Here is a 13,095-nt window from a genome sequence, read left to right on the forward strand (position 1 = left end):
CCCTGTCCTTCCAGTTTTTATGTTGTCCTCCCCCTCATCTGCTGGTCTGCTGAGTGACAGTCAATTCTACTAATCCGGAATGCAAAAAACTTAGCCTCCCTTGAAGGTAGATTATCTCAAGAGAGTCTGTTCCTTCCTTGAAACAGTGAAGTTTTCACTGTTGTTACAGTACATAATAATATTAACTGCCTCTATTGAAATGTTGAACACTTTACATGTTCTCATTTCAATTTTATATTAACCCCATGTGGTAGATCCTCAAGTATTATTCCCTTGGCTTGTGTGAAGAATCTAAGGTTTCAAGAGGTCAAGTAATTTTTCTAAGGAAAACGTGGCTATTATTGGCCAAGCTAGCATTTAAGCTTACTTTTCTTTCAACCCCAAAGTTAGTATACCTTAAATATATATTAAATGACTCTTCAAGATTTCCATACCCATTATCATCCTGATTATTAGTCTCTGGATAAATTCTAATTTTTATAAAAAAAAAAAAAAAAGTCATTCCTTTTAAAATATGGCCTCCTAAAATACATTTAGTCCTCCAGATGTGAAGATAAGGAAGTAACTTAAATTCATTGTTTTTAACAAAACAAATAGCACAACATAAAAGCAAAAAATAAGAAGGAAAATGAGAATTTGAAAGCCTGTACCATCTCTGGTCTACCCTTTTTTCTTTCATCTGGACTGTTCCTTCCATTTTGTTACCTATCTGGCCCCTAAAGACATTTGCATTTGTAATCCCTATTTTTTTATTTTTATTTTTATTTTTTTTCCTATTTTTTTTTAAATAAAATTGTATAGTCTTGCCTTACACTGTGGATTTCATAGTTATAGCTGTAATGCTTCTCAAAGCTACTCAATGGGACTATGTATATAGTTCATGCTAACTCCTAACCCTGCTGTGGAATGAATATTAATTAGAGGCTTGCCCTCTAAAACTACTGTTTGACAGGAAGTAATTTAGGTAATAAGTGCATCTAGCTAACCACTCAGCCTCTCCATCTAACATGGCCATTCTATTCTCTGCTTGTCTTTACTTTTTAAATTTTATTCAAGAAGCTATATGCTATAAGGCTATTCATGTTCTGTAGAATTCATGAAGATTGTAGGATTTAAACTTCAAGAGTTTTAATTTTTCCTGTGTGTACACAGCTGACAAATAATTCCTATGATGCCTACTGTTAAAAATTTTTTTCAGGGATATCTGGTCACTCTTTATATGTCTAAATGGAAAAAGCACCAAATTCTCCATAAATCACTAGGCAAGTGTTTGATCATTCTGTAGGCAAGTTAATTATTTTTTTAATTGTTGTTGTTCCCAGAGGCCAGAAATGCCTGGGTGACACGGAATTTCACTCAGAGGTTTTCCTTTTTTTTTTTTTTTTTCTCTCAGAGGTTTTCCTAATGCCTTTCTATGTGATGAGTTAAGTAGAGTGCTGTGTTTTGTTCAAGGTGATATAACTAGATACGAGTCTTGTCCCTGAGTTAAGGTTCATCTAACCAACAGAAAAAATACTATCCCTATTTTACAAATTTTAAACCTAAGGAGATTTTGCTACTTTCTTCAAGATAATGTCTTCATTAAAGGATTTTCTAATAGTCATAGGTTTGCGAAAATGGTATGTGTCTGTTTGTTAAATAGCGAGCTTCCTATCATTAAAGATGTTTAATCATGGTTTGGATGGGCACAGAGAGTGAACTGTATTCATTGGCATATGAAGCCACTTCCAACTCTGAATTTCTGTTTCCGTATAAAGTCAATAATTTCAAGCAATATTTTAGGTTGCTTGTTCCTCTCACAAATTGAGACGACTGGTTGAGGTCTATGTTTCTCCTCGATTACAAAAACCTTTGTATAGTAGAAAGCAGAAGTCAGAGTTTCTGGCAAGTAAATTGGAAGCCTTGCCCCCTAATGCTGTTTGTCTGTATGTACACTTAGAAAATGGTTGACTATACCTAGTAGACAACATCGATGAAGGTATAGACATATAACTAAGGTGAATATAATTCCTAAGTAGAAGTTCAGAGTCAGAAAACCTGGTTGTTTCTCACTTTTCTTTTGTTAGTTTCACAGCACATTTGTCATGCTTAAAATGTTAGTGGGATGCTGACATAACACTAGTAACTTAAAGAAAATTTTCAAGAGGGAAAATTAACATTTAAATGGATTTTGATTATTACAGAGAAGACAGAAAATCCAGCCAGCGATTTGGTTTAGCTAGGAATACAAGGCTAATTGATGCTTGTCAGTATCGGAAAAGGTTTTCCAGAGATAGGAACTGTCAAGGTAGGGAGGGAGGAGAAAGATCTTCAGACTTGTAGTACTTGACATGCTTGTAAAAAGACTGTGAACATGTGAGGGAGCAGTCTTACAGGAAACCTTCTAGAAAATAAAGTATATTTAATTCCTGTCCAGCTTACTTACCCTAACTAATACCTCCCATGTTGTGAGGTAAACACTCTTATCCTTTTCTTAAGATCCTCAGGGATGCTGAGTTTTCTGCATTGCTACGGGTGACTTGCACACCATGGGGATGAATCCTACTGCTTCTTGCCCAACCCTCTCCCCAAATACGATGTAAATGAAAACCCAGGAGACTTCTCTCTGGACAGCAGAAAATGAGTGTAGATTTAGGATAGTTTTGTCAACCACAGCAAGAAGGTTATATATTCATGAGAAATGATTGCAGTAATAAAATCTGGCAATATTTCCATATTATTCCCAATGAAAACCAGCCTTCTTTAAAATTAATGAGTTGAGTGTTTGACTGAATGCCTACCTTTAGCATTATTTTGTGTTTTTAGCAATAAATGAATTTTTCTGTATCTTTTAAAAAACCTACAGTAATTGAACATGTATTATGTACTAGGCATCATACTAAATACTTATATGATATGATCCCAGAAAAAATAGATTCTTACTAAATTAAGTAGGACTATTCCTTGGCCTCATACTGAAGGCCATTTGTAATCTAGCTTCTCAGCTATATTTTGTGTGTCAGCAAATCCTCCTCACTTTTTTCTTGTGGTCATACCTTTTTAAAACCTCCTCATTCTTTGAAGTCTGGTTCCATTTATGCCTCTTCCTCAAAGCTTTCCTTGACCTCTTCAACACAGAATGTTTCCTTGCTCCCTTGAGCTGGAAGTCCTTGTTATCTGCAATACATGGGTACTTAATCATATATCATCCACTGCCTTAATGAATAGTGTTGGTGTGTAAGCTATCTGGGTTTTCATGTAAGTACATCCTGCTACCCAAGTAGATTTTACATTCTTTTTGTAGAGCAAGTCCTATAGTTTTGTGTTAAACTATTTACGATGGAAATTCAACTAAACTGGCTATTCTCCTGCATCTAAGAGGGGAATCAAATATATGTAGAAGGGTTAAGACCTGGGTGTGTGCCTAAGAATGAGAAGTAATGCCTAGCTTTGTTGATATTTCCCAGTTGCCTGGAAAAAAGAGGGTTAATCTCATATGATGTTTCATATTCAGGACCTGAAGTACACTTGCCTAACATGTAATGTAGGCAGTGTTACCCTCCTGCAGCCCCCAAAAACTTTTCCACCTTTTCTATTTCCTTATCTCTTTTATTTACAGACTGACGATTGGCTTTTTCATTGAACTACAAACATGTCTGATAAATAAATTGTATCTTAGTTTCCTGGGGCAACAATTAGAAGTCTTTTCTGCACAGGTAAAGTAGCCGCCTTGGGAGGTGTCTTTCTTGAGACTAACCTTCCCCTGGGGGCTGAACTGAGGTCACCACTGTGTTAAAGACATGTACTGTTAGAATAATGTTTCGGAGGATTAAAGTCACAGCAAGCCAATCAAAAAGGGGAATTCACCATGAAGGTACGAGACTGCCTCATAGAACCTAAAGATGAGAAAATAGTTGGCTTCAGGTACCACATGGAAATACGTCTCTTACCCTTAGTTAATTCTACAGGTCTGCTTTATTCCTTTTTCTTGGTGCCCACTAGCTTCCATTTTTTTGAATTCATATGATAAAACACAGGGCTTGCAACTTCTGAGTTTGAAATCCTAGAGTTCAAGTTACAGAAACAAACTGCCTGCCTTGCTCCACGCCCCAATACCTGAAGAAGGAGTCTAATTATAATCTTGGGCGAAGAGTTCATCTCTGGACCAATAAAATATGGTCAGACATGCAACAGCATTTTACTTTATTGTATTTCTAGGGTGATCATTTGGATAGAGGGTGGTAGGATGTGCCTCATGCCCAAAGGAGATAAACTAGACAGATAAAAGAGTAGAGGTTTGCTACACTGCACATGTACAGAGAGGTGAAGGGTTTACAAGCCCCTTGTTATCTCATGTGAGCCTCAAGACAGTAGAGTAACACAGGCAAGACAGCCACTATTGGTACACAACGTAGACAATTAACATTTTACATTCTAAGGGCATTATCATGCTTTTTAGAAACTAAGTGACTTGTGCAAGGTTCACAAATAAGTAGTAAATTATCTTTCCACTGTTCAACAAACTTATCTTTCTAAATGTTCCTCAAATCCCAGCACTTTCTCAAAGGTTACAAATAGGAGAATAACACTAACTTAGCTTGTCTTCTCTAGAAAAAAAGAGCAGTTCCAGGGAAGTATAATTTCAGGGAAGTAGGAATGAGGGAAAAGAAGAGTAAGAGAAAAAAAGGAAACAGAAGGGAGTGAATTAGCGAGTCGCCCACAGTTTTGAAATAAGCTGATTGTGTATCGCAGGATATTTTCAGAGAGGCTGTGTGAAGCTACCATATGTATCCCATGGGCAGAGGACAGAAACAAATAAAAGTTCATCCACTAGATCTACTACCTTTGGTCAAAGTTCAGGTTCCAGGGCGCTAACTTACCAACACTTCCTGTTGTATGCTTGGGGACACAGCAGAATCTGCTGGATGCAAAGAAGTCCTAGGGTAGAAGGAAAGATACTATCAGGTCATATGTGAAAGTGACAGGAAGGATAAGAGGCAGCGATGGAGGGAGTCGCTCTGGCTCAGCAGACCAGGTTCCACCATGACCTGATCTTCTGCCACAAAGGTGTCAAGTGACCTTGGTAACCTCCTCTCTGTGGCCTACAAGAATGCAGTTGATGCCAAGGCATCATCCTGGGGGACCATCAGTAACACCTGAGCAGCTGGCAGCACGGTCTCACGTGGGAATGGTGAGACCTACTCCTTGATGAAGACTCACTTCAAGGACACCTCTCCTGCACGACTCCAGATTTGATAGATTCCATCTTTATGTCCACACTATTCCTCACATGAGTATACACATATTTAATATAATTATTTATTCAGGGCAGCCTGGGGGGCTCAGCGGTTTAGCGCCGCTTTCAGTCCAGGGCTTGATCCTGGAGTCCTGGGATCGAGTCCCATGTCGGGCTCCCTGCATAGAGCGTGTTTCTACCCTCTGCCTGTGTCTCTGCCTCTCTCTCTCTCTGTGTGTGTGTGTGTGTGTGTGTGTGTCTCTATGGATAAATAAATAAAATCTTTAAAAAAATTATTTATTCATATTTTTTTCTCCTAGAAAGGATTTTTATGCAATTGAATAATGTTTATTCATTTATTCAATAGTGTACTGAATACCTACTATGTGCTGGGCACTATTTTAAGGGCTAGGGATAGAATAGTGATAGACACAAATCTTTGACTTTTTGAAGCTTACATTTTAGCCTGCATCTGTATATTTGAGACTAAGAAAGAAATAGGTAAAATATATGTTGTGTTAGTGACACATACATTGGATGAAAACAAAGAGGAAAGTTAGATTAAGGAAGAACAGAGTTGGGGAGTGAGGGTTGGGCGTTAACTAGTGTGGCCAGGGAAGGCTTCATGGAGTAACACTATGGCAAGAGTACGTATGGATATCTGGGCGGTGGGGGGTGGAGTGAATTGCAGAGAGAGAGAGAAAATCAAGTGCATAAGCACTGAGACATGCTGGATGTACTCCCGGGCCAGGGAGACCAGGGTAACCAAAGCAGAGCAAGGGAGAGGCAAATGAGAGGGAAGAGAGTAGATGAGGTCAGAGAATTAATATGGAGCCTAATATCTTGGGGCATTGAAATATCTTTAGCTTTCACTTAGAGAGGGATGGGGAAGCAGTAGGGCTTAAAGCACAGACATGAGCTGACTTCCATTTCAACAGGATCACTCTGGCTGAGTAGATTGTACAGGGACGCGAGCTGAAGCTGGGAGTTAGGCGGCTACTGGTCTAACTCAGGTGGGCAGTGTTGATTGTTTGGACCACGATGGCCGCAGAAGAGGTGATGAGAGGTGGTGTGATTCCACTTTAAAGATGGAGCCGATAGGATTTATTATGGATAAGGAAAGACACCAGAGGAGATTAGATCATTACTCAATCATTAGGAAGATGATTCCAGGTTTTTGGCCTGAGCCAAGATGACAAGAGGAAAAGATTTTAGAAGGAGGATTAGTAGTTTGGAGAGGAAGTGGCCCCCAGACATCCAAGTGGAGCTGTTGAATTGACAGTGGATTTAGGAGACTGAAATTCAAGGAGTTCATGGTTAGAGAGATGAATAGGGAGCCATCAGTATGATGCTGAAGGCCATGGGACTGGATAAGATCACCAAGTGAATGAACGTAGATAGCAAAGAGAAGGGGACAAAAGACTGACTCTGAGACCACTCCACTCCAATGGATTAGGAAGGTGAGGAGGACCAAAAAGCCTACTCAGCATACCTGGCCATGAAGTAGGAGGAAAACCAGAAGAATGTGGTTTCTGGAAGCCAAGACACGGAGGTGTTTCAAGAGGCCGGGACGGAACCCCTTGGCGAAATGTTGCTGATAGTGGTGTCGAGAAGTGACTTTTGGGTGTAGCAGCACGAAGGTCATTGCTGAGCTCAAGCAGTTCAGCACAGTAGAGAGGGGGCGAATGCCCACACGGAAGTTCAAAAGAGAATGGCGGGGAGAGAAATTGGAAGGAATAAATTACAGGCAATTCTTTAGAGTTTTGCTTCAAAAGGAAGGGGTGAAAAGAGGGTGTTGGTTGGTGGGGTAGGGAGAATGAAGTGCGTGTTCAGGGCCTGTTTACGTGCCTCTTGGAAGTGTGCACTGCGACTTACTGGCAGAACCAGGCAGAAAAGGAATGAGTGTGCGAAAAATGAACAAAATACCCCTAGCACCGGGTCTGCATGGGCCACTGAACTGACCCACACGGTTTACCGTGTCAAGGAGAATAGGTACTGGGCGAGGGAAGGTGCCTGGGCCAGGCCGTGTAGACCTAACACCCTCAAGGTCTCAGATTCAAAAGGTGGAAAGAATCAGCCTGTGGGACAGCAGAGTGTTGGGTCTGTACTGATGCACGTGAAGCCAACGTGCGGTCTGGTGGCATTTAGTGAGAGAGGTCCCTTTAGAGTGGCAGCTTTACAGAAATGTGAGTTGCTATCCTCCTCCTCCTCATTAGCGAACAGCACCTAAGTGCCTAATTCCACGTACCCCTCGTACCTTAGAGGGCCTTGTCCCCTGGGGGGACTGGTGTAGTGATGCGCAGTAGTACCAGGGGCCCCTCTCTCTGTCCCTCATGAATCAATAAATCTTTTAAAAAGATGGGGCCGGTCAGGGATGGGGAAAAGGCAGGGATGCCTCTGGCTCGCCCAGCATCCCGCCCCAGTGTCTGATCTGCAGCCCGCCTGCCCGAGCGCGGGAGCGCAGGACTTTCTCCGCCACCTCTTCCCCCCGGGCTGCCGGGTCCCCGGCCCCGACCCGCACCTGCCTCCGCAGCAGCGCCCGCGGGCGCGCGGGAAGCCGAGTCCCGAGGGTCCGGCGGGGGCAGGAGGCGGCGCTCTGAGCATGTGCGGGCGGCGGCGGCGGCGGCGGCGGCGGCGGCGGCGGCGGGGGCGGGGGCGGGGCGGGGGGGGGGCTGCCCGGGTCGCGGGTCCCCGCGCGGAGCGGAGCGCGGCGGGCGCAGGCCGGGCGGCCGCGGGGGAGCCGAGCTCGTGCGCCGCGCGCCCGGGGCGTGGGCGAGCCGGCCGCGTGGGCCTCCTGCCCGGCGCGGGGCGGGCCAATCAGCGCGGCCGCCGGCTGCCACGTGACGGGCGGGGCGGCGCCTTCCCGCGCGGCCCGAGGGGGGAGCGCCGGGGCTCGCCGCGAGCCTCCGAGAGCAGCGGGCGCGGCGGCGGCGGCGGCGAAGGCGGCGGCACAGGCTCGGCCGGCCGCGCGCATCCCCGGCGCCCGGCGCGGCGGCAGGCTCGGGGCCGCGGGCGCCCACGAGCGGGGCGGACAAAGCAAGATGGCAGGGATCCTCGCCTGGTTCTGGAACGAGAGGTTCTGGCTCCCGCACAACGTCACCTGGGCGGACCTGAAGAGCACGGAGGAGGCCACCTTCCCGCAGGCTGAGGACCTGTACCTCGCCTTCCCGCTGGCCTTCTGCATCTTCATGGTGCGGCTCCTCTTCGAGAGGTAAGCGGGGCCGGAGCGCGCCTCCCTCCTCCTCCTCCTCCCCTCCCCTCCCCTCCCCCCGACACGCGCACACGCGCACTCGCACGCTCGCCGCTCCCCACCTTTGTGCTCGTCGCCCGCGGACGTCCTGCGGGGGGCGCCCGGGGCGAGGGCGCGGAGCCGGGGGTCGCCCGCGCCGCCGAGCCCCCGCCCCTCCCCCCCCCCCCCGCCGGCCCGGAGCGCTGCGGACGCGCGCGGGAGGGCGCGCACCGGGGAGCTCGCTCGGCGGCCGCGGGGGGCCGGGGGCTGCCGGGGGCTGCTCGCTCGCGCCGGAGACGCCGAGGCCCTGTGCGGGGCCCGCGGCCCGGGGAGGGCGGGGACTTTGCGGGCGTCCGGCCGCCGGCAGCCCGCTGGCGTTGGACGGAGAGATGCTTCCCATGAATAACCGTGAACTCCGGGGCTGTACCTGACGCCCTGCAAACGCTCCGCGGAACTGCTGTCTATTGTTCGTGCCGTAGGGTTTCCGGACTCGGGATGAGCAGCTCCACCGCGTCCTGGCCAAACTTGTGTGAACTCTCCACTAAAGCAGTCTCAGTCGCAAAACTAGATTTTTCGTGCCATGCGCTCCCCGGGAGCTGCTGGAGCAAAGCCGGGACGCGGCACGTGCTTCCGTCTGCCCCTCAGCTGAAGACCTGTCCTGCCCCTTCCCCTCCTCCTCCAGCCCCCCGCCCCCCATCGGGGGAGGCTGAATTTCTTAGATCGCAGAGTTTAGACTCCCGTTTACCACGCCTGCTCCACCTCCCTTGCCCTGCCCCCAACGCACCTTGGTTTTGTTTCTTAAGCTTTTGCTGTTATTTTGTTTGCTGTCTCTGTTTGCCCAAAACCGCGGTCGCGGAGGCCGGAATTTGCCTTTCGTGGCATTTGTTGCTGGAAATGGCAACAGAAAAAAGCTTCATGGGAGCATAAACTATTCTTTTTTTTTTTTTTTTTTTGGTCAAGGAAGGTGTGTTTTTCAAGGGGCAGTGTTGATGCTTCCGAACTAAGCTGTTCCCATGCAGAGATTGAAGTGCACAAAGGAAACAGACTTAAGGACCTATTTTAAAAACGATTGAAATGCAGCGCGGGTACTTCATTGATCCTCACTAGTGCTGACTCTTATTGTGGAAAAGTGGGTGTGTTTGCAGCTTACACTTGCTTCTGGAGCAAATGTTGACTTACAGAAAATAGGAATACGTTATCTAATTTTGCAATCCCCCCCCAAAAAAACAGCCTCTCAGGAACAGCAGGTTGTTGTGTTGATACTTGGTGGGGGACTCCACACACAGTTGCCTAAGGACAAGTGATCAATTCTGGCTGGGCTCGCTTGCAGTCAGCTAATGCACTTGAAAAGGTGTGTAGCCTTACGTTTTGGATAACAAAAGCATGCAAAAAGCTGACTCCAAGCTATTCATTAGGTTGAAAAAAAGGTAAACTTACCTTTGTAGTTAGACTTTCTCTGCCATAAAAAACAAACAAAACAAAACAAAACAAAAAAACCTTAAAAACGAATGTCATTTAAGCTGAAAACTGGAAGTTTGTCATTTCTCTTCCTGAACATTTTTTTCCCTTCCTTCGCGCAATCCCATGACTTAGAGTTCATACAAAGGGTCAGCTGCTTTTTCAACTCTCAGTTACATGAATGTCCTCGTGGTCCAATGGACAGATTTTCAGTTTCTTTCAGGCCATGGATTCAAGTAGAAGTGAATTTAATGGCCTGTGTGGAAACTCCAAGTTTGTGATTAATGTTCAGAATGATAATCCACTATGGCCCATATACCACAGGATGCTACTGACTTTTGGAAGGGTGTCTACTTTGTTTCTTCTTGCCGTAGTGACACCTCCGTCTTGAACCATTCAGACTCCCTGGAGTCTGAAAATCCAAGTGTACAGTTGTATCCGGAATTACGAGTTCTGCATGTTTCTCCTCTTCTCACACCTAAACAACACATTCTGGCATCCAACCTGTGGCCTTCATCTCAGCATCCATCAAGGGCCTGAGCTTGAATCAGCTGATACTGTTATTGATACCACTCCCTCTTGGAACCCTTTTAAATGTTGCTCTTAAATCTTTCTTTTGTGATAGTCTGTAATGTAGAGGATGACTTCAAGAAGCCTGTTTTGAGTCCCTTTGTAAACTGAAATGCTTTTGTGATAGAAATAATTCCCTCTGTTCTTTTTCTAAAAAAAAAAACATATATATATATATGTATATATATATATATATTTTTTTTTCATTTTTGGGATACGTGGCTGGCTCCGTTGGAGAAGCATGCAAGTCTTGATCTTGGGGTTCTGAGTTTGAGCCCACGTTGGGTGTAGTGATCACTTAAATAGATATTTTAAAAATGTATTTTTTATTTTTACTTTTTAGGATTCTATTTTTTCTGTAGTTCTGTTGTCATTTGTTTCAAAGCTGAGAACATATCTACGAAATACCTCATTATCCAAGATCTTTATTTCCATTAAATGAAGTCTATAATGCCTTTGTTGAGGCTCAAATTGTGAATTTGAATACCTTCTTAGTCTTGTTTTTCTGTTTATAAAGAGAGGAACTAAGGGGCGCCTGCATGGCTCAATTGGCCTCTGCTTTCGGCTGGGGTCATGATCCCAGGGTGGGATTGAGCCCTGCATCGAACTCTCTCTGCTCAGCGGGGAGCCTGCTTCTCCCTCTCGCTTTGCCTGCTGCTCTGCCTACTTGTACACATACTCTCTCTGTGTCAAATAAATAAAAATCTTAAAAAAAAAAAAAAAGAGGAACATTAAAGAACGGACTGGATTGAGCTTTGCTCCATTGAACAGGCTTATTTTTTTGTTTGCACTCCACTGTTGGGGTGTTGACAGTGGAGGCATTGGTGGCCAGAATGATGCTGTGTTATAGTACCATATGGGCAACAATATGGACGCCCAGCATGGTTGGTTAAAAATGGAGCAGTCTAAATTCAGTGACTTTTGGCTGAGTTTGTGAACAGCCCAAAGCTTGGTGGTTTGTAGCGTAGCCTTTATACTGTATTTAACTCTGGGTGGGATGGGAAAGGCCACTATAGATATTGATTGACAAAGTGAAATGTCTGTTGTTAAAAACAAAAACCGAAAACCAAAAACCAAAAACAAAACTTCCTAGTTTCTCCTAGAAAGATAATTGTAGGGTATACCGTTATGTAGTTAGCCTGATGACCAACAAAGTATTATTTGTTTATTATTTTACATTTTTAAAGAACTTTAATTTCAGTAGAGTGAGCGTACAGTGTTATGTTGGTTTTAGGTGTACAATGCAGTGATTCAATCGTTCCATACATTATTCAGTGCTCATTATGATCATATTGTTTAATTGTTTAATATTGTAGCATTATCATCTATTTGATGAATTTTCTTGATTTAACACTTGTTTAGGCTTAATAAGCCATTCTCTGGAATTATAATAAATGCTTCTTCCAAATTCACTTTTTAGAATGTGTTGCTGTAAGGCACCAGGGTAGCTTGGTTGGTTAAGCATCTGACTTCGTCTCAGGTCATGATCTCACGCTCCTGGGATTGAGCCCCAACTGGAGCTCCATCTGTGCTCAGTGGGAGCAAAGAGTCTGCTTCTACCTCGGCCCGTCCTCTCCCTCTTCCCCTCCCCCCTGCTTGTGCACTCATGTGTTTTCAAATCTCTCAAATAAATAAAATCTTGAAAATAATATATTGCTATAGTGTTCATAAATGTGGGATTAAAGTTGTACTGGATTTCTGTTTGGGACCAAAAATTCTGTGAGTTGTTGTTATAACAGGTAATGTTAATGCATTTTCTTCCTGTGGGTCTAGGAGAGAGCTGCAGGAAGTATTGATTGAGAACCGGAACATTCGAATTCTGGTCAAACTTACCTCACACGGGGGCAGCCACCTAATATCTCTCTGCCTTTTTTTCTTATCTAAGCAGTGAAGCAGATGTCCTTTGTAATATAAGGTTGCTTTCACCCCCTCAATTATTTGATTCCTGTAGGTAGTCTGTATATTTGAAGCTTGTTAATTATTATCTCATGAAACTTAGAGCAGGTTCAATGTCATTTTTTTGCAGGTAGAAATAAGTCATCTATGAATAAAGAAATATTTTTCATACGAGTATTTTAGCCATTTGGCTTTGTTTCTTGTATCTTTCAGTTATGATCTGAATTAAAAGAATCATTTGGCCTATTATCATTTGTGCTCCGAAAAGCTACAATATTTCGGAGTAATTAACAAAGAAGATTCTGCAGAGAAAGCAGTTGCTCTCTTTCCTTAGACCGTATTTAGATGGATCCTAGAAGAGACCTGGCACCTCTTGTGATGACCGAGGATGAAATGAGAAACTCATTCCTGGCTCTCAGAGTTCCTAGCTATGTGAGAAGTATCATTTTTCAGGAGGCGGATACCATGTTGCCTGGCTCATTCTGTCAAATGACCTGCTGCCCTCAAACCTTCAAGGAACAAGATTGTCTCAGGGGATGTCTTTCCAGTGAGCTTTTTCTTAGGGATTTACTTAGTTTCTTTGCCTTGCTAGCAGCCTTGGGGAGGCCCTGGAGAAGGAAGATGGAAGAGGGGAAGGGAGGGGAGGGGAAAGGGATGTGAAGGTATTCCTGATGGTTGAGGTGGGGAGAGGTAGGTGTGAACGTCTGCCATGAAAAAGCCAAGTATC

The 13,095-nt window shown here is 44.6% G+C and overlaps 2 protein-coding genes across 9 annotated transcripts in view; one reads left to right on the forward strand and one right to left on the reverse strand.

Annotated features, from left to right (window-relative positions):
- STK39 (serine/threonine kinase 39) overlaps positions 1-9,343 on the reverse strand; it is a 437,393-nt gene extending 428,050 nt beyond the window's left edge. The window contains exons 1-3 of one of the 7 annotated variants that reach the window (XM_072751854.1): positions 9,229-9,343; positions 4,860-4,917; positions 3,036-3,156 (exon numbers count right to left, since the gene is read on the reverse strand). The gene's annotated coding sequence lies outside the window, so the exon portion shown is untranslated. Of the gene's footprint in view, positions 1-3,035; positions 3,157-4,859; positions 4,918-8,273; positions 8,496-8,871; positions 9,085-9,228 lie in introns of those variants that run through there. The other 6 variants (XM_072751852.1, XM_072751856.1, XM_072751855.1 and 3 more) reach the window with 6 other exon arrangements.
- The window catches only part of CERS6 (ceramide synthase 6), a 300,799-nt gene continuing 295,832 nt past the window's right edge, over positions 8,129-13,095 (forward strand). For both annotated transcript variants that reach the window (XM_025994106.2, XM_025994107.2), the window contains exon 1: positions 8,129-8,426. In XM_025994106.2, coding sequence (XP_025849891.1) covers positions 8,257-8,426 — 170 coding nt within the window. In that variant the 5' untranslated portion in view covers positions 8,129-8,256. The remainder of the gene's footprint in view (positions 8,427-13,095) is intronic.

The sequence above is a fragment of the Vulpes vulpes genome, chromosome 3 (genome assembly GCF_048418805.1).
Source record: "Vulpes vulpes isolate BD-2025 chromosome 3, VulVul3, whole genome shotgun sequence".
NCBI classification, from domain to species: Eukaryota; Metazoa; Chordata; class Mammalia; order Carnivora; family Canidae; genus Vulpes; species Vulpes vulpes.